The sequence below is a fragment of the Eretmochelys imbricata genome, chromosome 2 (genome assembly GCF_965152235.1).
Source record: "Eretmochelys imbricata isolate rEreImb1 chromosome 2, rEreImb1.hap1, whole genome shotgun sequence".
In the NCBI taxonomy this organism is placed as follows: Eukaryota; Metazoa; Chordata; order Testudines; family Cheloniidae; genus Eretmochelys; species Eretmochelys imbricata.
This window is the reverse complement of record NC_135573.1, coordinates 40,744,697-40,766,859: the sequence shown is the minus strand read 5'-3', so window position 1 is coordinate 40,766,859 and position 22,163 is coordinate 40,744,697. Positions and strand designations below refer to the sequence as shown.

The 22,163-nt window shown below is 41.1% G+C and overlaps 1 protein-coding gene across 2 annotated transcripts in view; it reads left to right on the top strand.

Annotated features, from left to right (window-relative positions):
* The window catches only part of POP1 (POP1 ribonuclease P/MRP subunit), a 44,180-nt gene that overhangs the window by 11,684 nt on the left and 10,333 nt on the right, over window positions 1–22,163 (top strand). For both annotated transcript variants that reach the window (XM_077809952.1, XM_077809953.1), the window contains exons 5-11: window positions 135–383; window positions 2,222–2,309; window positions 4,681–4,868; window positions 7,638–7,888; window positions 8,035–8,128; window positions 9,384–9,495; window positions 10,202–10,321. In XM_077809952.1, coding sequence (XP_077666078.1) covers window positions 135–383; window positions 2,222–2,309; window positions 4,681–4,868; window positions 7,638–7,888; window positions 8,035–8,128; window positions 9,384–9,495; window positions 10,202–10,321 — 1,102 coding nt within the window. The remainder of the gene's footprint in view (window positions 1–134; window positions 384–2,221; window positions 2,310–4,680; window positions 4,869–7,637; window positions 7,889–8,034; window positions 8,129–9,383; window positions 9,496–10,201; window positions 10,322–22,163) is intronic.

The following is a 22,163-nucleotide window of genomic DNA, read 5'->3' as shown; positions in this document are numbered from 1 at the left end:
TACCATATGTTTAAGCTATAAATGTTTTAGCAGTGTTCAGTGTCTTCTAATCCAGAACAGCCATTCTCTTCTATAGAAACTTACTTGTGCTTTCAAGCTTGCCACTGAAAATATCTTCCATTCTGAAAACACAGGCAGAGAAAGCTGTGCATCAGAAAAAAGAGCATTCAAAGAACAAGTGTCGAAAAGCTCGAAGGCGTCACGTAAACTTGGTGGTGGAGTTTAATCGCAGGCAGAAGAAGAATATTTGGTTGGAAACACATATTTGGCATGCAAAGAGATTTCATATGGTGAAGAAATGGGGATACTGCTTAGGAGACAGACCCACAACTAAGAGCTATAGGGCTTGCTACCGAGCCATGACAAAACACTGCCTTCTTCAGGTATTATGCTTGCAACAGTTTCACTTACCTTGCCTAGATAATTAAGCAGTTTACCTTTAAATTATAATAGATGTCTCATTAGAGCGCTCTTGAAGGGAAGCATGTATAATGATTTACTAGCTATTAATTTTTGATGTTATGAAATGTCTGAGGTAGAGAATGATTGGGTGGAAAGAGACTGAGGCAAACAAACCTTTGCAGGGAATGTTTAACTATACTTGAAAGGTTTCAGAGTAGCAACTGTGTTAATCTGTATCCACAAAAAGAAAAGGAGTATTTGTGGCACCTTAGACTAACAAATTTATTTGAGCATAAGCTTTCTTGAGCTACAGCTCGCTTCATCGGATGCATGCAGTGGAAAATACAGGGGGGAGATTTTATAGACACAGAACATGCGAAAATGGGTGTTACCATACACACTATAATGAGAGTGATCAGTTAAGGTGAGCTATTCCCAGCAGGAGAGGAAAAAACCTTTTGTAGTGGTGCTCAAGGTGGGCCATTTCCAGCAGTTGACAAGAACATGTGAGGAACAGTAGCGGGGTGGGGAGAAACAAGCATGGGGAAATAGTTTTACTTTGTGTAATGACACATTCATTCCCAGTCTTTATTCAAGCCTAATTTAATGGTGTCCAGTTTGCAAATTAATTCCAATTCAGCAGTCTCTTGTTGGAGTCTGTTTTTGAAGTTCTTTGTTGAAGAATTGCCACTTTTAGGTCTAATCGAGTGACCAGAGAGATTGAAGACACCATCATAAGGCCTAATAACATCAGCCACACTATCAGAGGCTCATTCACCTGCACATCTACCAATGTGATGTATGCCATCATGTGCCAGCAATGCCCCTCTGCCATGTACGTTGGCCAAACCGGACAGTCTCTACGTAAAAGAATAAATGGACACAAATCAGACGTCAAGAATTATAACATTCAAAAACCAGCTGGAGAACACATCAATCTCTGGTCACTCGATTTACAGACCTAAAAGTGGCAATTCTTCAACAAAAAACTTCAAAAACAGACTCCAACGAGAGACTGCTGAATTGGAATTAATTTGCAAGCTGGACACCATTAAATTAGGCTTGAATAAAGACTGGGAATGAATGTGTCATTACACAAAGTAAAACTATTTCCCCATGCTTGTTTCTCCCCACGCCCCCACTGTTCCTCAGACATTCTTGTAAACTGCTGGAAATGGCCCACCTTGATTATCACTACAAAAGGTGTTTTGGTTTTTTTTTCTCTCCTGCTGGGAATAGCTCACCTTACGTGATCACTCTCCTTATAGTGTGTATGGTAACACCCATTGTTTCATGTTGTGTATATAAAATCTCCCCCTTGTATTTTCCACTGCATGCATCCGATGAAGTGAGCTGTAGCTCATAAAAGCTTATGCTCAAATAAATTTGTTAGTCTCTAAGGTGCCACAAGTACTCCTTTTCTTTATACTTAAAAGGTTTTGTATTCAAATACTTTTCCCTATATGTAAGCTAGGAAACTCTAATCCCCAAGACAGCATCTCAAACAGGGTGTTCTCAATGGCAAACATTGTTACTGAATTTGTTTCCTCTGTCTAACCTCAGACCAACAATCTGTGCCTTACATAAGAAATGCTTGCCGAATCAAAACTGGCAATTAGCAAAGGAGGTCAAACCTTTACTTTTAAATAAACAATACAGAGCAAGCAAAATTCAAATTACTATGTGTCTTTGACTTTAATATTAAAGTTATTTAAGCTCTCGTGTCTGATCAAAGTCTTGGAAAGTTATCTATTTAGCATCTCCTTATCAGAGTTTGTTTTTAAACCTATTCTAACTTCAGTATCTTCTGTTGTTTCAGGATTTATCATATTACTGTTGCCTGGAGCTGAATGGAAAAGAGAGAGAGCTTCTGAAGGTGCTTGCTCGGATGTGTAGTATAGATACAGGTAAAACTTCCATAAATATTTTAAAATGAAACTAGGCTTCAAAATAGAGACTAAAATTGGACTCATGGTGCAGAAAAATGCAGTACAATAAAAATACAGTACAGTCTGAATAAACTGAATACTTATAACAAAGCTACTACAGAGCTCTGGTTATATTAAGTACTTGAAAAATCTTTCTGAGGAGATGATTGGTGGAAAGTAGTGGGTACTAGAGCTGGGATAGCTTACAAGATTTTTGTTAGAATCTCAGGTGTCAGTTGGGGGAGAGTTTTAATGTCTTTTTTTCACCAGGATCAGGTCTTCTGGGTTACAGCTTCTTACTGAAAAAAGAAAAGGAGTACTTGTGGCACCTTAGAGACTAACCAATTTATTTGAGCATGAGCTTTCGTGAGCTACAGCTCACTTCATCGGATGCATACCGTGGAAACTGCAGAAGACATTATATACACACAAAGACCATGAAACAATACCTCCTCCCACCCCACTGTCCTGCTGGTAATAGCTTATCTAAAGTGATCATCAAGTTGGGCCACTTCCAGCACAAATCCAAGTTTTCTCACCCTTCGCCCCCCCCCCACACACAAACTCTCTCTCCTGCTGGTAATAGCCCATCCAAAGTGACCACTCTCTTCACAATGTGTATAATAATCAAGGTGGGCCATTTCCTGCACAAATCCAGGTTCTCTCACTCCCTCGCCCCCCCTCCAAAAAAACCACACACACAAACTCACTCTCCTGCTGGTAATAGCCCATCCAAAGTGACCACTCTCCCTACAATGTGCATGGTAATCAAGGTGGGCCATTTCCAGCACAAATCCAGACTCTCTCACCCCCCCACCCCGGAAACACACACACACAAACTCACTCTCCTGCTGGCAATAGCTCATCCAAACTGACCACTCTCCAAGTTTAAATCCAAGTTTAACCAGACCGTCTGGGGGGGGGGGGGGGGGGGGGTAGGAAAAAACAAGGGGAAATAGGCTACCTTGCATAATGACTTAGCCACTCCCAGTCTCTATTTAAGCCTAAATTAATAGTATCCAATTTGCAAATGAATTCCAATTCAGCAGTTTCTCGCTGGAGTCTGGATTTGAAGTTTTTTTTTGTTGTAAGATAGCGACCTTCATGTCTGTGATTGCGTGACCAGAGAGATTGAAGTGTTCTCCGACTGGTTTATGAATGTTATAATTCTTGACATCTGATTTGTGTCCATTTATTCTTTTACGTAGAGACTGTCCAGTTTGACCAATGTAAATGGCAGAGGGGCATTGCTGGCACATGATGGCATATATCACATTGGTGGATGTGCAGGTGAACGAACCTCTGATAGTGTGGCTGATGTTATTAGGCCCTGTGATGGTGTCCCCTGAATAGATATGTGGGCACAGTTGGCAACGGGCTTTGTTGCAAGGATAGGTTCGTGGGTTAGTGGTTCTGTTGTGTGGTGTGTGGTTGTTGGTGAGTATTTGCTTCAGGTTGCGGGGCTGTCTGTAGGCAAGGACTGGCCTGTCTCCCAAGATTTGTGAGAGTGTTGGGTCATCCTTCAGGATAGGTTATAGATCCTTAATAATACGTTGGAGGGGTTTTAGTTGGGGGCTGAAGGTGACAGCTAGTGGCGTTCTGTTATTTTCTTTGTTAGGCCTGTCCTGTAGTAGGTTGGATACTATTAATTTAGGCTTAAATAGAGACTGGGAGTGGCTAAGTCATTATGCAAGGTAGCCTATTTCCCCTTGTTTTTTTCCTACCCCCCCCCCCCCCGACGGTCTGGTTAAACTTGGATTTAAACTTGGAGAGTGGACAGTTTGGATGAGCTATTGCCAGTGGGAGAGTGAGTGTGTGTGTGTGTGTGTGTTTCCGGGGGGGGTGGGGGGGTGAGAGAGCCTGGATTTGTGCTGGAAATGGCCCACCTTGATTACCATGCACATTGTAGGGAGAGTGGTCACTTTGGATAAGCTATTACCAGCAGGAGAGTGAGTTTTGTGTGTGGGGGGGGGGCGGAGGGTGAGAAAACTTGGATTTGTGCTGGAAATGGCCCAACTTGATGATCACTTTAGATAAGCTATTACCAGCAGGACAGTGGGGTGGGAGGAGGTATTGTTTCATGGTCTCTGTGTGTATATAATGTCTTCTGCAGTTTCCACGGTATGCATCCGATGAAGTGAGCTGTAGCTCACGAAAGCTCATGCTCAAATAAATTGGTTAGTCTCTAAGGTGCCACAAGTACTCATTTTCTTTTTGCGAAGACAAACTAACACGGCTGTTACTCTGAAGCTTCTTACTGGTGGTCCATTTGTAGAAAGGTTTTGAAACGGAAGATGTTTCTGTATCTTTTTATGTGTATTTTTTTTTTTTTTTTCCTTTTTCCCCCCAGGACCAACTTTTGCAGCCGTGCCTTGTCTGTCTGGAAGGCTCCAGGGCTCTCTGGTCCTTTACCGTGCAGATCGCTACCCTGAGGAGGTGCTTGGTCCTATTACTTTCATTTGGAAACCCCAGGATGGGTCTTGTATTACTTCTGAAACTAGACAGCTGTGGATCTGGACACATCCATCCCTTAAGCAGGTATATCTGATTTTTTTTTTTTTTTTTTTTTTTCCCCTTCATAGTTTGAACTTTAAGCTTCTTATATCTCTCAAATTTTCTCTTCAGGAAATCTGAAATGCAATAATTTTCTGATGGATTTGGGAAAGCTGAGTGTGGTACATGGGCCTACAGAAAAAGTAAAACAATTTCCAGTTTCTTCTTGCATCCTGTAAGACACAGAGGCCTCTAGTAATGTAGACATTACGTATAAATTTTCATTTGCTATGTTTTTTAGTAAGTTTACATTAATGGGATTTAATAAGTAGCTTTTGAAGCAGCTTGGGCTTTGAGCTTTGATAGTGAAATAAACTTTCACACTGTTTCCTGGACAGGATGACAGTTCTATACTTTCTTTCTGTGGTCATGAGGTCTTGGGCCTTGAGAAAGTGTAAGCATGAGATGTGTGAATAGGTAGGGAACAATTTTTCTAAGTCAAAAGAACAATGGATCATAAGTCATGAGCAGGGAAATGGCCAAGAAGCCATTTGGGAGCCCTAGCTCTTGACTCAAATAAAGGGAGTCAGGATCTTTTTGGTGGTGTAGTAATTTCCTGTTGAGAGAGCATCTGAACTTGTGGCTGTGACAAAGAACCAGTACCCAAGGCAGAAGGGCTGCAAGAATGGATCAAAGGTCAGATTGACCTCACTTGACCAGGATTGGACAATGCAGTTGGGGTGTGAAACTTTTGTGTTTCAAATCAGAAGATTGCTGGGGAGGTCCTGTGGATAAGCCTGCATTTCACCCTTAAAGGACCAGGTAAATGTGGAAGGAATGTGTTCCTTCCAAGATCACCATGACAAAAACCAGATGACTGATACTTCTAGTTTCCCTCCCAAGGGAAGTAGGCAAACATCACAGACCAGCCAGTTGACTGGAGGAGAAAGCCCATTAGCAATATGGTACCTGAGCTAGAAGACATCATCTGGTTCCCCAAACTGCAGTTCCTGACTGACTTTAAAGCTCCAGACAGCAAACAAACCAGACAGCAGATCCTTTTTCTAAGTAACTTCATTCTTTATTTCCTCAACAGGATATTTGAATATCTGTTCCGAGACACCTGCCAGGAAAGACTTGTCCTAGCGTTTGTAGAGTGTGTGTGTGTGGCGGGGGGGGGGGGGGGAGGAGGTGGATGAGCCATAGTAATAACCTGCGTGTGTGTGAGCCCATAGTATAGGTTCAATGCAAATCTTAACCTCTAATGATCTGTGGTATCTTGGGTTCATAAATATTCTAAACTTAACCCCGTTGTTTCCAGAAAGGAGAATGTAAACGGCTAAGTAAACTACATAGAGGTAAATGGCTAAGTCAGTCTAATCATTGGTGTTATGTTAACTTGTGATTTGATTGCTGACTGTGCTCATGCAATGATTTTACCAATTGTTGATCTCAAGTTGTTTTCTTTTTAGTTAATCAATTGTAATTTGTATTTTAACTCCTTGGTTTGACTTAATTTACATTCTAATCTCAATTTTCGTATTGTGTAGTACTTGAGGGAAGTATAATACATTAATCTTATAGATGTGTTTGCTGTTGAACAGAAGCCATAAAAACAAACTAAATTCGGTTTTTTTGTTTGTTTGAAGTGTGAGGTTTAAAAACAACCTTAATTAAATTGACTTTCTTAATTAAACATTTGACTCAGGTCCTGAAAACCCTATAATTACTACCCTATTATTACGAATTATAAATGTTGCTGATCTTGCACAAAAACTAAGTTCTTACTAGAATTATTTTCTCTATTCCCTCTGTCTTGTTGCAGCATCTCGTAATGTAGTGGTTAATTGTATGCTTGAAGTAGTGGTTGTTTTTCCCCGCCTCTGTAACAAGTTGAGCTTGGAACATCTTTATTGTAGATTTTTTTTGTGGTCTGATATTTAACTACATAACTTAAAATTCTGTAATTAGCGCACATTCTTTGTCCAAAAAGTCATTGGAGCAGAGGGACTGGATCCTGGATCTTTCACCTCTCAAAGGAGTGTTCTAGCCACCAGTCTGTCGAGTCGCTCTCATGCTTACTGCGGAGGGAAAAAAAGAGCGGTTTTATTTATCCAGACTGGAACAGTTTCAACAAGAGAGACAGGGAGTCCCACATCAGACTATCTCACAGCCCAGTGGCTAAGGTGCTTACCTTGGTGGCCGATCCCAGTTCATATCCCCTTTTTCCCCCTCTGGTGGAGAGGAGACTTGAACCAGGGGTCTCCCACATCGGTACCCTAACCACTGGGCTAAACATTATGATGGTGGTTGTCGTCTTTCTTGCCCCCAACCCAGCATTTTATGTATGCTTCACACCTCGCCTACTGGATCAGGCTGTTGTAGAGAACATGCTTCCAGATCGGCCCCGCAGGCAAGTTAGGTGGAAGAACACCTGTCTTCTCTCGGTTTGTGTATTGCTATGAAGCTTAGGTATCTGGACGCCTGGTGTGGCTCTGCAGTGCACTTGCTGAGAGGCAGAACCGTAGGTCCCCAGGGAACTTTCACTGAAAAAATGTAGGCAGCACCAGGTGAGGTTTAAGAGCCTACAGGGTTTGAGGGCAGCTGAGCAGGGGCTTTATGAATTCCAGTGGGGCCTGATTCTGGGATTTGGACATGTAAAATGGCCGCGAGGTACCTCTTGTGAATCTAGCCTGTATAGGAAAGGTAAAGCAGCACAACATAATTCTAAAATTGTATCTTAGATCTGTATCTTACAAATAAATCTCTAATTTTGCGAATGCAAACTCAATATCAATTTTTTTTTCCCCTTAGGAAATACTGACTGAGCTAAAAGCAGTCTGTCAGTGTTCAGAGCCTGTAGAAACCTGTTCTCCTGAACCAATTGTCACACTGCTTCAAGAAGAAAAACAAACAGATGTAGCTATGTGTGTTGGCAAGAAAAGGAAGAGGGAAGACAATGAAGGAGAAAAAGCTGTGCCAGTGGAAAAAATCATTGGCGATGGAACCAGAGTTCCACTTCAGTCATACTGCTGGACATCACAAACTACTGGCATTGTGATCAGGTACGTTCGTAGTAGCAGAAATTATTAACTTTAGAACTTGAAATTAGCTAGAATCTCTGATTTAAAATCCTATTGACTGATGTGCCATTCATACAAACTGCATGAATGAACACTTAGTTTCACTTTTGTATTTTTATGTTTTTCAGTGATTTGACCATGGAGATTCTCAGATATCGGTTGATTGGCCCACTCTCGCACTGTGTCCTTACAGAAGCACTGAAAACTGCTCCTATCCAAACTGTAAGGAATCAGCAATTTACTTGTCTTGTGATGCACAAGCTATACTACTAGAATAGTAATACCAATAATTCATACTTACAGACTTTTTAAGACCAGAAGGGACTGTTAAATTATCTAGTCTGACCTCCCTCCTATCACAGGTCATTACATTTCATCCAGTTACTACCCCTGTATTGAGCCCAATAACTTGTATTTGACTAAAGTATACTTTCCATTAAGGTGTCTGATTTGGGGGTTCCTGAAGAAATCAAGAGTTAAAAAAAATAAAGTCAACAAAACTGCATTGCTTTGGAGTAAGCACTCAAATTTTCAGAATAGTTAAGAACCTGATTGCTTTTTCATTGTTCTTAAGATCCAAGGGTTTGGGTCTGTGTTCACCTATGCAAATTGGTGAGGATTTTTATCAAGCCTTCCCCAGGAAAGGGGGTGTAGGGCGTGGGGGGATATTTTTTCGGGGGGAAGAGGTCTCCAAGTGGGCTCTTTTTCCCTGTTCTTTGTTTAACATGCTTGATGGTGGCAGCATAAGGTTCAAGGACAAGGCAAAGTTTGTACCTTGAGGAAGTTTTTAACTAAGCTGGTAAGAATAAGCTTAGGGGGTCTTTCATGCAGGTCCCCACATCTGTACCCTAGAGTTCAGAGTGGGGAAGGAACCTTGACATGAGATGGCAGGCAGATTCGAGGTTCACTCTAGCATACTGTAGACTAATGTTTCTTAACCAGCAGGTTACCACCCCTAGAGGAGGTCATGAAAGGTAATCAAAGGGTGTGCAAGTCATTGAAAATTTGTGTTACAATCTAAAGCAAAAAATCTGTTTTTCATGCACACCCTTACCCTTTTAAGGTCAAGTAGTTTCTTGAAACATACACACAGGCTTACTGTTTTTCTCATATTTTTAACATACATTTTTTTTATAGTAAACATAAGGGGGTCATAAATCTGACACGAATAAAGGTTTGCTAACCTAAAAAGGCTGAGAAACACTGTAGGCTGTTAGTTCTTCAGTTTTGGGTCGAAGAATTAAGCTGGCCATTTTTTTGCTGAAGGAAGACTGGAAAAATGCAGTATTATAGGAATTAAATGACAATTTCCAGTTTAGATGTCAGTAAAAATGGAGTTTCCATTCAAAATTTAAGGAGGGGGAAAAGTATGTTTTGTGACCATATCTGATGTACATATACATTAAGTCTGAATTTGGATCTACAAAACACTTCAAGGGCCACTTAGTCTCCCTCACAGGAAATCATTGTTTTCCAGGTGATGGCAGATGCAGAAACAGAACTTAACAATTGGTGGGTAGAAAACTGCAAGAATTCTGAGAAGGTGTCTCTTCATCAACGTCAAGAAGCCATCTTCAAGTTGTTGCAAGGTATATAGTAGGGGATTTGAGGAAGGAAACATAGAACATAGGGGGAGGGATAGCTCAGTGGTTTGAGCATTGGCCTGCTAAACCCAGGGTTGTGAGTTCAATCCTTGAGGGGGCCATTTAGGGATCTGGGGCAAAAATTTGGGATTGGTTCTGCTTTGAGCAGGGGGTTGGACTAGATGACCTCCTGAGGTCTCCTCCAACCCTGATATTCTATGAAACTCTTCAAACTATGATACAATTTAATAACTGATACAGTACACAACTAATACTTCTAATTGCTGTAGAAAAGAGTCTTGTGACTTTTATTTCCTCTGAAAAAGTTGATTGGCCTTTTGTATATTTAAAAAAAAAAAAAAAAAAAAGCAGCACATGGAAAATTCAGTTGTCCTCCAGTTACTATGCCAAAACTGGAGAATAAATTTAGTCATTAAAGTGTGAAACAGTGACTTCATTTCTGCACTAAGTACAAATCTTGATGTAACCTTTAATTAACACTGCTACTGTTGTCTCCACAATACTGGGTGACTATTAGTGATTCTTCAAAAATATATATAAAACTGTATGGTGCCTCTCAGGCTTGCAAAGGCATCCGATCCCAAGGGAAAAATGTATCCAGTAAAGAATACAGAGAAGACTGTTTCAGTCCATTGTTTTTTCCTGTTGGTAATGTCTGTTTCACAGTGATGTGCATTTGTGTGTTTTAAAGGGATAAGCTCTCCATCAGAAATTGCAGCAGGTACAATACTGGGCCTGACTGTTGGGGATCCTCGCGTGAATTTGCCAAAAAAGAGGTCAAAAGCAATGCCAAATCCAGAAAAATATCAAGGTAAAGTGCTTAATATTGTGACTATAATAAAACAGGATAAGGTAAGAGATCCAATTTCTCCCCTGCACTTCGTTATTTCCACTTAGTCTACCCTTCTGTGTGTTGCATGTTGTCATTCTTTCCTGATGACACTCAAATTCCAAACACTTCCTTTGCTTTTTTAGCTGCATGTAAGAACAGAAACTGCTTGAAAACTTTGTAGCTTTAAGGATAGCAGTTGTAAGGAAGGAATTTGCACCAAAGCTGGTCTTGTGCTCAAGGGAAGCCTCTGTCTAACCATACAGATGATCCAGGTTCGAATCCTGGCAAGGCCAACCAGGTGCTAAAAGTTAAGATGCAATGCTGTCAGTTTCTGTTCTGCTTTGATCATAGTGGCACTGCTTGTATCTGTACAGGAAAAGATCTAGTGTTTCCACTTTAAACTCCCTGTATGCTGGAGGTTAAAACTCAACTGCAAAAGCTTATTACTTGAGAAAGGGGAGTTAGTGAAGGCAGACAGGAAAAGCAAACTTGATAAATTTGTGAAGACAGATACATTAGATTATTAAAATGATGACACAGTAGTCCAGAATAGACTAATCTGAGTATCTCAAAGTGCATGCAGTTGCATACAATGGGAACTATATAAGTTTAGTAATATGTAGGCATTTTGAGTTAAGGAATAATAAAATATTCCCATGGTTGTTCTGCCCACTTAGGGGAACATAGCAGTATTATAGCTAATAGCAGAGAATAGGAAAACCTATAAGGCCCCAGAGACTTGGAAATCTTTTCTTTGATGGACTTCCTCCAGAATATTGCTAAAACAATCTTCCCTTCCTGTCACTTAGACTGTTACCTGTTCCATCCACAAACCTTCCATGGAAAATTCAATCTTCATCTGGCTCCTGTCAGTGCTGTACAAAACTCCTTCCTACCTATGTGTCTGCTGTCTTCATTCCACAAGCCTCCCCTTTGTATTGGTCTTCCTTTCTACCTCGTGTGCCTGGAACAGTCTACCTCATGCACCATTTTGTCCACCTTCTTTTCATTCACGACCCTTTTTGATATGTTGCTGTATCCCTGACCCTTACTGTATTTTAAAAAGTGAAACCAGGTCTGCTATAACCCAATATGGATCAATTAACAAAAAATTGGTTTGGAAGAGCAAGGGATTTAGTTGTTCTGAGTGGCCACTCAACCATCATGCCTGTCACCAGGAATAAGTCTTGCATCTTGCTGATAATGTCTGAGAGGGTGCTCTCCAGATGGCAGGAGCAGTGGGACACAGTCCTACTTCTGAAGAGAAGTTCATCAGTTACAAGGTAAGGGAGACTAGAACTAGAGCCCACCCCTGCCCAGGAAGGAGAGTCAGGGACCAGCAATAATGTGAAGCATTAAGGAGCACCCACAAATTGGAAAGGAGACAGAAGAAAGGCCCCTAGTCCTCTTCACCTCGCTGGTAGGGGAGCCAGCTCCTTCCCAAAAAAGCCACTGTCACGTAGGAAGTCAGGAAAACAGATGCTGCTTTCCTTGCTCCAAGCTTTATTTTTCCCACCCATTTTTTAATGCAGTTGGCCTCTGTCCCCTGTTGGGGATTGTCCTTGATCTGCTGAGAAGGTAGGCTGTATCTGGTAAGCCCTTTTGATTCCTCCCTCCCCTCCCCCTCTCCGACCATGCTCAAAAGATTTCACTACCTGCCCTATAGCCACACAAACAATTTCATGCCAATAAAGGGGAGTAGGCTGGGGAACAGAGAAAGTGGTCAGATACAGCCATCTTTTCTTGGGAGAAGACAGAAAGGTCATCCCAGCAAGGGACGAAGAGACCAGTGGCAGCCCTGCCAGTAGCAGTAAGGAGGGAATGGGGAATATTCAATGCTAGGCAGTGAAAATGGTGGTTGCTTTCCTGCTCCCCATTCTGAATGACTGGGACAAGCACACTCCATAGACAGGCAGATATGAGGGGCTGTTTGCAGCCTCTGTTTGCTTGCCTTTTGTGCCTATGAAAGGGACACCCCAGAGATTCCTGTTCCTCTGTCTGGGTAACTGAAGACTGAAGTAATAGTCACTCGTATCCCTCCTGCCTCCTCCACCAGTTGTTGGCTAGACGTGGGGGGAGGGATAGCTCAGTGGTTTGAGCATTGGCCTGCTAAACCCAGGGTTGTGAGTTCAATCCTTGAGGAGGCCATTTAGGGATCTGGGGCAAAAATTGGGGATTGGTCCTGCTCTGAGCAGGGGGTTGGACTAGATGACCTCCTGAGGTCCCTTCTAACCCTGATATTTTATGATTGGGTTAGGGAGGGAGCTGCTGATCCTTACCCCAAAATAGCTGTAGGGGCCATTGCTACTATGCCAACCCTACCCTGTAGATGCTGAAGAGCTTTTCTCTGCAGCACCTATGGGTACTCCTTGCTACCTTTTTTTGGGCCATGGTGGGCCTCCCTTATCAAGAACTGGGCTTCTTACTGAAATAGAGGTATCTGCTGTGGACAATCCAAATCCTCCCACGAACTCACTCACTCTTTTTTAGAAAATACATGTTTGGGGTTATAGTTGCTGGACTCCCCACCTCTTTCAGGGAAGTCTTTAATAATTCTTCAAAATAAGAATGTTATGTGTGTGTGATGAAAAAGAATACAGAACATAATCCAGTCCTATCAAAATACAGCATCTTATATGTTCTGTTTGCACACAAACAACATATATTGTCAATTGTGTTCTACTTAAGTTAGTTTATGCTCTCCTTGGGGCTTGGATCTTGCCTTTCTATTTATTACTACTGCTACCATTAGAAAGGGGCATGTTTCGTTGCTTCTATAGGCTGAGCTCATTGCAGCATGCGCTAGGGGCTCCGGGTTGGCTGGCTGGCTAGCTTGCTAGCAGGCTTGCAGGAAGCCAGGCCAGCCAATTTGGTGTCCAAAATTTGTCAAAATAGACACCTTCCCATGGACCATCTCCACGTTGACAAATCAGCATTTTCCAACAGAAAAACATTCCCTCAGAAACTTACAACCAGCTCTACATCTAACCTTCTGAGCCCCCATGCCCTCTTCCCCTCAGGCCGGGGCCATGAATCCATTCCCTTCTCCCCCCGTTCTAAGGTCCTCAATCCTCCACCCCACCTAGGCCAGAGACTCTGTGGTCCCCTAATTCCTCTCCTCAGCATCCAGAAGCACCTAGTGGGACTGTGATATCAAAGGCCAATCACCTGGTTTTATTGTAAATCAGAGTTTTCCAGTTATCACCAAAATCAGTAGGGTTCTTCCTGTTGATACCTACAGGATTCCCTGAAACTTTGGAATTGATAGCATGGATTCTGAAAAGCTTATTGTGCTACAGGCAGAGAGATGCCATCTAGCTGTTAGGCCGTGTTTCACTTGACCAGTTATTTTATTGCCTTCCAGACTTCATGCACATCTTTAATGCTGTATAAATGTGACTGCATATGTAACTCCAATTTAATTTTAATAGAAACCCTACAAGAAAATTTCTGAATGCATCTGTGTAAGAAATATAACTCAATGGCACTTTAAAAGAGGTTTTTTTGATCTAATGAACCATAAACTGAAGTTTTTGGTTGTTTTTTTTTTTTAAAGTCCTTAATATATTTTTACCTGGTAGGCCATATTGGTGTGGATAAATACAAACACTAAAAAGTGCATTTGCTAACAGGTCTCGAATGTCTGATTTGTGCATTTAAATTACCCTACATAACTGGCTCCATACTTGTTCCCCAACAAAGGGTTTTGCCACCATTTTTGAAAGGTATTTAGGATTATTTAGGATTATGTATAGGTAAAATGCAATTCCAAAAGATACACTTAAAGAAATAATGGCAAACCAACGAAAGCAGCACCTTTGAAGTTTAAGTGGCTGTCTTTAATGCCTTTCTGAGGAGCAAGGGCAAAAGAAGGTGACTCACAGCATCTTTAATGCAGCAGGTTTGTTTTTTTTCTACCAGCTCCCCAGCTGTGAACATTGGAACCTCTTTTCTGCCACCAACTTGAGTTGGAGGCAAAACATCACTGCCTCTAATTGGCTTGTCGCAAAACACATTTATTAACGTTTAGATTCCCCTTAGCCCACTGAAAACAGAAGCATGTGCCAAAAATGTGAAAGAATTACTGTCCCTTTCCCACCCTATTAATTGTACAGAAGCTTTTGCAGGTAGGGGCACACCAGTGACAATCTACAGTGGTCCTATGATTGCTGCCACATCTGAAGTTTCCTTCAGTGGAGAATTCTTTGTGCATATCAGGTGAGCAGCAGACACCAATTAAGTTGACTTAATGTACCCTCTCTCCACACATGCATGTCATACATCATTTGAAAACTTGTGACCTCTTTAAGATGAAGTATAATGTGTAGCTGTTAAGAGGTGCTATCACCACGGAAACAGGGATAAACAACGCCATGTTAAAATGACTACTTTGAATATTTGCAATCAATTCTGTTAACGTAATTACTCTATTTCAAGACCTAAAATTGGATTTCTTTGACCCCAAAACAATCTAAAGGGTAAAACAAAATCTAATAAATTATTACAGGTATTGTTGAAATGGTGCAGCACAGGTAACATCATTATCCTCTAGTTCATCCTTCTGATCTGGCAAGTGTGTGGGCTACCACAATCTTCGTTGCCTTGGCATGCACCCAGTTCTGTGCAGGGGAGATTGTTTTGACTACAGACACAGCTGATTATGCAGCAGCCTGTACAGGTATAGGCACTAAGAAGATCTTGTAGATGCTCACATATCATTGAGCTCTTGCATACAGAAAGCAGTTCAGCATTCACTTTTTTTTTTTTTCTATCCATGGTGATAGAAGATCTGGTTTACCTGCATGCAGAGACATCCAAATGTTTGCTAAGATGCTGCTTTAACATGCTCTTCAAAACTGCCCTCACATGGTGGGAGTTTGGCCAGTGATTTATCCTTTTTTGATGGCTAAATTAAGGGGCAAGCAGTTTAGGTCTCTGTGGGTCTATTTTTTTCATGCTCTGATCATACAGGATTGGTACCAACTTCCTTGCTTCAGAAATTGCAGCTTGTCTGGTGCGTTCTTCCAGTTTGGGAAGATCTCTGAAGAAGTAAACTCCCTTCGTTTTGACAGCATTTAACACATTTTCCCCCCAATACCAAATAGGGATGATAGTCACCTCCTGTTAGTGTGTACAGCAGGAAGTATGTTGCAGAAGTCAGGAGTGAATGTGTCACAAACTGCATGCACAGATCTGAAGCAATGCTTGTCAGTTATGCTGATAATGGTGCCTGTTTCAATCCACATGTTATCTGTGTTCCATTTTTGGAAAGTAGTGAACAGCAAGGACCAAAACATTTGTATCAGGTGACCTAATTACACCTCTATCCCAATATAACGCTGTTCTTGGGAGCCAAAAAAAATCTTAGGTTTCAGAGTACCAGCCATGTTAGTCTGTATTCGCAAAAAGAAAAGGAGTACTTGTGGCACCTTAGAGACTAACCAATTTATTTGAGCATAAGCTTTCGTGAGCTACAGCTCACTTCATCGGATGCATACTGTGGAAAATACAGAAGATGTTTTTAAAATGGGTGTTTATCACTACAAAAGGTTTTCTCTCCCCCCACCCTACTCTCCTGCTGGTAATAGCTTATCTTAAGTGATCAAACACCCATTTTTTCATGGATTGTGTGTATAAAAACATCTTCTGTATTTTCCAAAGTATGCATCCAATGAAGTGAGCTGTAGCTCACAAAAGCTTATGCTCAAATAAATTGGTTAGTCTCTAAGGTGCCACAAATACTCCTTTTCTTTTTAAAAAATCTTACTGTGTTATAGATGAAACGGCATTATAGCAAACTTGCTTTGATCCACCGGAGCACTGTTTTACCACATTATATCCAAATTAATTCATATAGGGTCATGCTATATTGGGGTAGAGGTGTATTAGGGTTCCTTTGACACTAGGGGTATGTCTACACCGCAACTAGACACCTACTAGCATAGACTGGCTGGTCTATGCTAACTGACTCAAGCTTGGGCCGCAGAGCTGTTTCATTGCTGTGTAGACTTCAGAGCTGTGGGACCTGTAGTGTGGGAGGGTCCCAGAGTTTGGGCTCTAGCCCGAGCCTGGAAGTCTATACAGCCGTAAAACAGTCCTGTAGCCCGAGCCCTATGAGCCCAAGTTGACTGGCAACTGTGGGTTTTTCTTTGTTGTGTAGATATATTCCAAATTACCCAAAAGTCATACTGGCACATACAGCACGTAGAAGCATCCTTGTGTCCACTTTCTCTTGAGTACTGTCCAAGTCTTGGGCTTCTGCAACACCTCTGCTGGTGATGGACTTTGTTCCTTCATCCTTGGAAAAACCTCAAGCAAGATGGAATGTTTGTGCTGGGTGTGCTCCTGCACTCGGGTGCATTTTGAACCATATATTTATAAGTGACTGCCTGTTGGATGCCACATTTAGAAACATTTTTCATGGATGCACAGTGCATGCACCAATCCTCTGGTATTTCTTGCATCCAACATTCAATCCTGTCCAGTGCTGTCTTTCGGTGGTTTTCATGGAGGTACTGTTATATCTGTCAATCACTTGGATTACAGAATTAGCTTGGTCAAATCCTTTTAGGACCTGCCTCAACTATTCAGCAGCCAGTTCATCAAATGTGTGGAATTTGTCTCCAGCCATCATTTGTATGACAGCCCTGGTATTTCTGATGTACGCTGTCGTGTCTTTGTTGTATGCTCTTAGGTCATGAATTCTTTCTGCTTGAGCTTCCAGCGGATGCCCTAATTCACCTTTCTCTGTTCTTCTCATTGTTCCATCATCATGGAAGAGGGACATAGGCACAGGTCCTATTTGGTGGCTAAGAACATCATGTCTGCCTCTCCCTAAGAATAGGGCTCTGCAGAAAACAGTTTCTGGACTGATAGCTGCTCTGATTGTCCCTCTCTTGCCAGAGTTAAATTTGATGGTCTTGGCCATATCAGCAAATGTTTTGATGCTAGATTTCTTGACTGGGCTGAAGAATTATGTCACCAGAATCAAGCATACCTCTCACAAATCTCTCCATTTGTTCTTCAACATCTGCTATTTTCAGTAGAGACTCTTGTTGACGACCACTATGGGTATGTCAGAGGTATGTTCCTACAGGACCTCTGGCTGTGCTTCAGGGTCATATGTGTTTGTCCTGTTGTTGATGAGTTGGTTGGTAAGAGCTGTAACATGCTCTTCATTCCTCTTCATTTCAGAGGCAAGAACTTGTTTGTGGACTCTGTCTTCACTACTTTTTGTTAGGCCACTTTTCTCCTCGTAGCTTTTGCATATTCATAATGTGAAGCTGTGTATTGTCATCTCTGTCACTAATACTGACCTGTGCATACATGTCACTGAATTAAAAAGCTAGTTTCTAGAATATTTCAAAGGCTCATACTGCATTTATAGGCAATTACCAATTTAAAACCTTTTTCCACAAAAACTAGATGCAACATTGTATGTACGGAAGCTTGCACATGGAGAAACTCTACCTTAGGAATTCATGTACCTTATCTCTTCACTATACAGTACAACTGTGCACATGCAATCTACTATTGTGCAAACCTTTCAGTGAGAGACTGATCTAGTCAGCAAATTTCAATTGAAAACTATAACTAAAACTTGTGAGGTACTTTTTCACATTGCATATTCTGACTTGTTAAACGTTTCATGTTAGTATACTGAAAAATGTTGATTTCCATTTTTGCCACATGCTAAAGAGCTTCATCATTTCTGGAAAAAAAAACTTACCCGTGAAAACAGATTAAAAAATCTTTTAGTATATGGTTGTTTTATAACTTTGACCAGTAAACACCACATTAAGGTGTTTGAAATTAACTTAAACAGTAAAAACTGTAGTTAGTCATGTTTGCAATGTTTCTAAAACTGCAAGAAATGAATCTTTCTTATTTTGGGTACCATCGTTTCACCTCGCCTACAGGCTTATAGCCTCGCTGGTTAGCTCCGTGTCATAACTCATCTAAATGTACATAAAATAAGCTTTCAAATGATATATGATGTAGATGGGCGCAGGGTGAGTACATTAAATTCCAAAAATATGGCCCTTTTATGGAGAAGTGCTGCATGCCCATACGTACCTCAACACCAGTGGGCAACAGAAATGTTCTTCTGCCCATCTCAACAGAAGCAACCCATGAAAAGCCCCAATTCTATTATAATTTTATTACTGGTGAAGCAGTGAGCCCTTTTCAGCTAAACCCACTGTGGAACATCCTGTGCTAAAGGTGTTTTGAGTGTTCCCAAAGCAACATTCACAATTTGGAGCATGTAGTACCTTTTTAACACTTTTTTTTCCTTCCAGGACTTTGCAATGCTGAGAATAAAGCTGTGACCTTTTAATATAGGTCAAAGTTATGAATGCCCCACACGCATATGCATTTTCTCATTCTATAACTTAGCATCCTAAGTAAACCGTAATTGTCTAATACAAGTCCTAGAACCACATAGGTAAGAGCAAATCTGTGTCTCAGTCCTGATCTTTATATTACTACCAGATATTTTTAACTTTTTGGATTTGACAAACCCTTCCTTGTTTAGGGAATATTATGGTGGTATTGATTTGTGCCTATGATGGCACCTGGTGTCACCTGAACAGTAAGGAAACACTTGCTTTACTTGTCACATGTGTTTTTGTCTTCTCTTGGAAACTCCAGCCCCAATGGAGGAGATATTTGTAAGTGTTTGAAATGATATCCTGACAGAAGTCATGTTTGTTTTTAGTCTTTGATCCTCTAACTTCGTATGAAGATCTTATTCACATGTTTAGCAAGTCTTTGAATTCATAAAGACTCTGCAGTATCTGCAAGGTAAATTGTGTAAATAAGTAGCATTTCTTGTGTTAGCCTTTATTTGTGGATGAATGTGTTTGTGTTATGAAGCGAGTCTGGTGCATGTCTGTCCATTTATTTGTCAACAAAATGTGTTTTGAATAGCTCTTGACTTGTTCTTCCCTGTAAGTTATGTGTGTGAATGCACTAAGAATAACTTGATCCTTTCAAAACTACTTGTGTTTAGATACTTTCCTTCCTGTAGAGGTGACTTCTGCCACCATTCCAATAAAAGGAGAGGACCCAAGGGGTGATCCCCAAAGGGATGGACTCCAGGGAAGTCTAGGTTTGTTGAGTGAGTGCTATCCTGTATCTCATTAAGTGGATTCCATGTTTCCTTTTAAAATTCTGTTTCTTCCAGCAGCAGTCTTTGCCCTGTAGTAGATATTGAAGAGAGCCACAGAATGTAATACCTTTCCCCTTGGCCAACCCCAAAGCTCCTGGTTTACCATCTGTGCTTGCCCAAGAAGCACAACTGCTGGCCAGATTGTTCTTGAAACTTGGCTTCCTGTGAAATACATCAATTTAAGACCATTGTAAAGGTTTTGATTTGACTGAAACGTGTTGTATTCTGCACATACATTTTACCAGAAGAACCTAGCTTTTGAACTGTTGGTCCCTAGTAAATGTGAAATCTTTTCTCCCTTCAGTTGTTTCCTTTGCTGACTGACTTTGGCTAGCACCACAACTCTTTTTGTTATAAAACTAAATTAAGTTTAATACACCCACACACACCTGTAAAAAAGCTAATATATTAAAGGAAATCATTTTTTCCTGTATCTCCTGTCTACTGACTTTCTTGGGACAAGGACAATGTCTTGTGCTCTTATATAATGTTGAGCACATTGCTGAAGACTTAAGATGGGATTTTCATAAGGGCCCAGGTGCCATTGAATTGAGTGTGCACAGTGCTTTACAAGAACATAGATTAAGACATGGTCCTTTCCTCTGTGACCTTACAAACTCTAGACAAAACTGCAAGGAGAGCCCTTCAGGAGACAGTGTTATAAAGAGGTCATTGCTGAAGAGATTTGGGTTTGGGATATTTGACAGACAAATGGGATTCTTCGAAACATAGGGAACAATGAGAGAGTCTGCACAAAGCCAGGAGCAGAAAGAGGTATGGGACAGTGAGGAGAAGATTGGAAGGCGTGTAGGGAGGGAGTAGAGGGAATTAAAACTCTAGACATAGGCAGAAGCAGTGATAGCTCCCTGAAAATGACATGAGAAACTTTAACTTCTTGTAGAATATAGAAAGTTGTGAAGAGTGTCAAGGGTAGGGCATGGATGTAACTGCTTGAGCTCTGATGCCAGATTGCCTCTGTGCAATTGAAGAGGAGAGGCCAAAGAAGAGAAAGTTACAGTAATGGAGCAAAGGGGTGAACTAGGACACATTTGGATAATATAGAGAGAGGCAGATAATGGAGAGACTGGATGTGGAGGGAGACAGTCTGCTTATTCTTGTATGCAGTGTTATAGCCATGTCAGTTCCAGGATATTAGAGAGACAAGGGTGAGGTAATATCTTTTATTGGACCAATTTCTGTTGGTAAGAGAGACAGGATTTATGGCTTATTACAACAGTGTAATTCACTAAATACCCTTTTTGGCCTCTGACTACAGGGCCACTTCACTTGAATAGTCCTTTGTGCACTAATTCTATATGCTAAACCAGGGGCTTGCAACCTTTTTCTTTCTGAGGCTCCCCAATATACTATTTTAAAAACTCCCTGGCCCTACCTGTGCCACAACAATTGTTTTCCGCATATAAAAGTCAGGGCTGGTGTTAAGGGGTAGCAAGCAGGGCAGTTGCCTGGGGCTCCATGCCACAGGAGCCCACGCGAAGCTAAGTTGCTCAGGCTTTTGCTTCGGCCACGGGCAGCAGGGCTCAGAGCCACGGGATTCAGCTGTGCACAGCAGGGCTTAGGCTTTCTGTCCTGGGCTCCAGTGGGTCTAACACTGGTCCTGTTTGGCGGACCCCCTGAAACCTGCTTGCAGCCCCCCCATGGGGCCCTGGACCCCTAGTTTAGCACAGTGGTTCTCAACCATCTGTTCAATCTTGTATTTAGCTGCTTATCTTTGTGTCATTCTTATGTGATCATAGTTGAATACCATTCCTATTTCAGCATCAGCACAGATGGAAGAAATAAATGAATCTGTTACTAAAATTATTTGTAAAAGCATTTTCTCAAATCCCTGTGGATATTAGCTTTTTACATCTAGAACAGAATCCTCTAGATTTATGCTCTCAAGTTTAAGGAATCCTAACTTCTGGAAGATCTAATCATTATTTTTCGTCTGCCTTCTGAAGATTATATGAAAACCTAACTTCAGGGGTGCTTTGGGGGTATCCTCTTGATAACTCTATAGGTATTCAAGGGACACTCAAGTTGGAAAAAAAAAATCACATTTGTCTGAGAATTTTTTAACTCCTATAGTTACAAGTAGTACCTTAAAATGACTATAGCTGAAAAGTAAAGGTTTTTAATTGTGTGCATTTGACAGCATTTTGTGTATAGGCTGTGCTACAGTTTTCTTCTAAATAGTCAGTTTCTCCTTTACTGAAAAGACGCTTATAAGTATGAATAGCAGGAAATCATTAACATTTGAAGTATTTCTTCAAAAATTGAGTGTATTCTATCAGAATTTTTTAAACTAAGCAATTTAAAAAGGTTCATGTTGAATGCTCCTTTAACTGATCTTCATCTTAAGATCTGGTGCCGTAGATAGAAAACCTAGAGCAGTGGTCCGCTTTGTTTGTCAGAGAACAATTGATAGCCTTACGGTATTGAGACCATCTTGTTTTTGTAGGATAATACTGGTGCACAGGTTGCAATGTATTATGTATTTAACAATAATAGCAGCACTTGTACATTGCTTTATCTGGTGCTTTAGAAAGGTGCATAAACATTGTTATCCCCATTTTGCAGATGGGAGTAACTGAAACATAAGGTTGAGTGAAAAGAGAAGGAGGACTTGTGGCACCTTAGAGACTA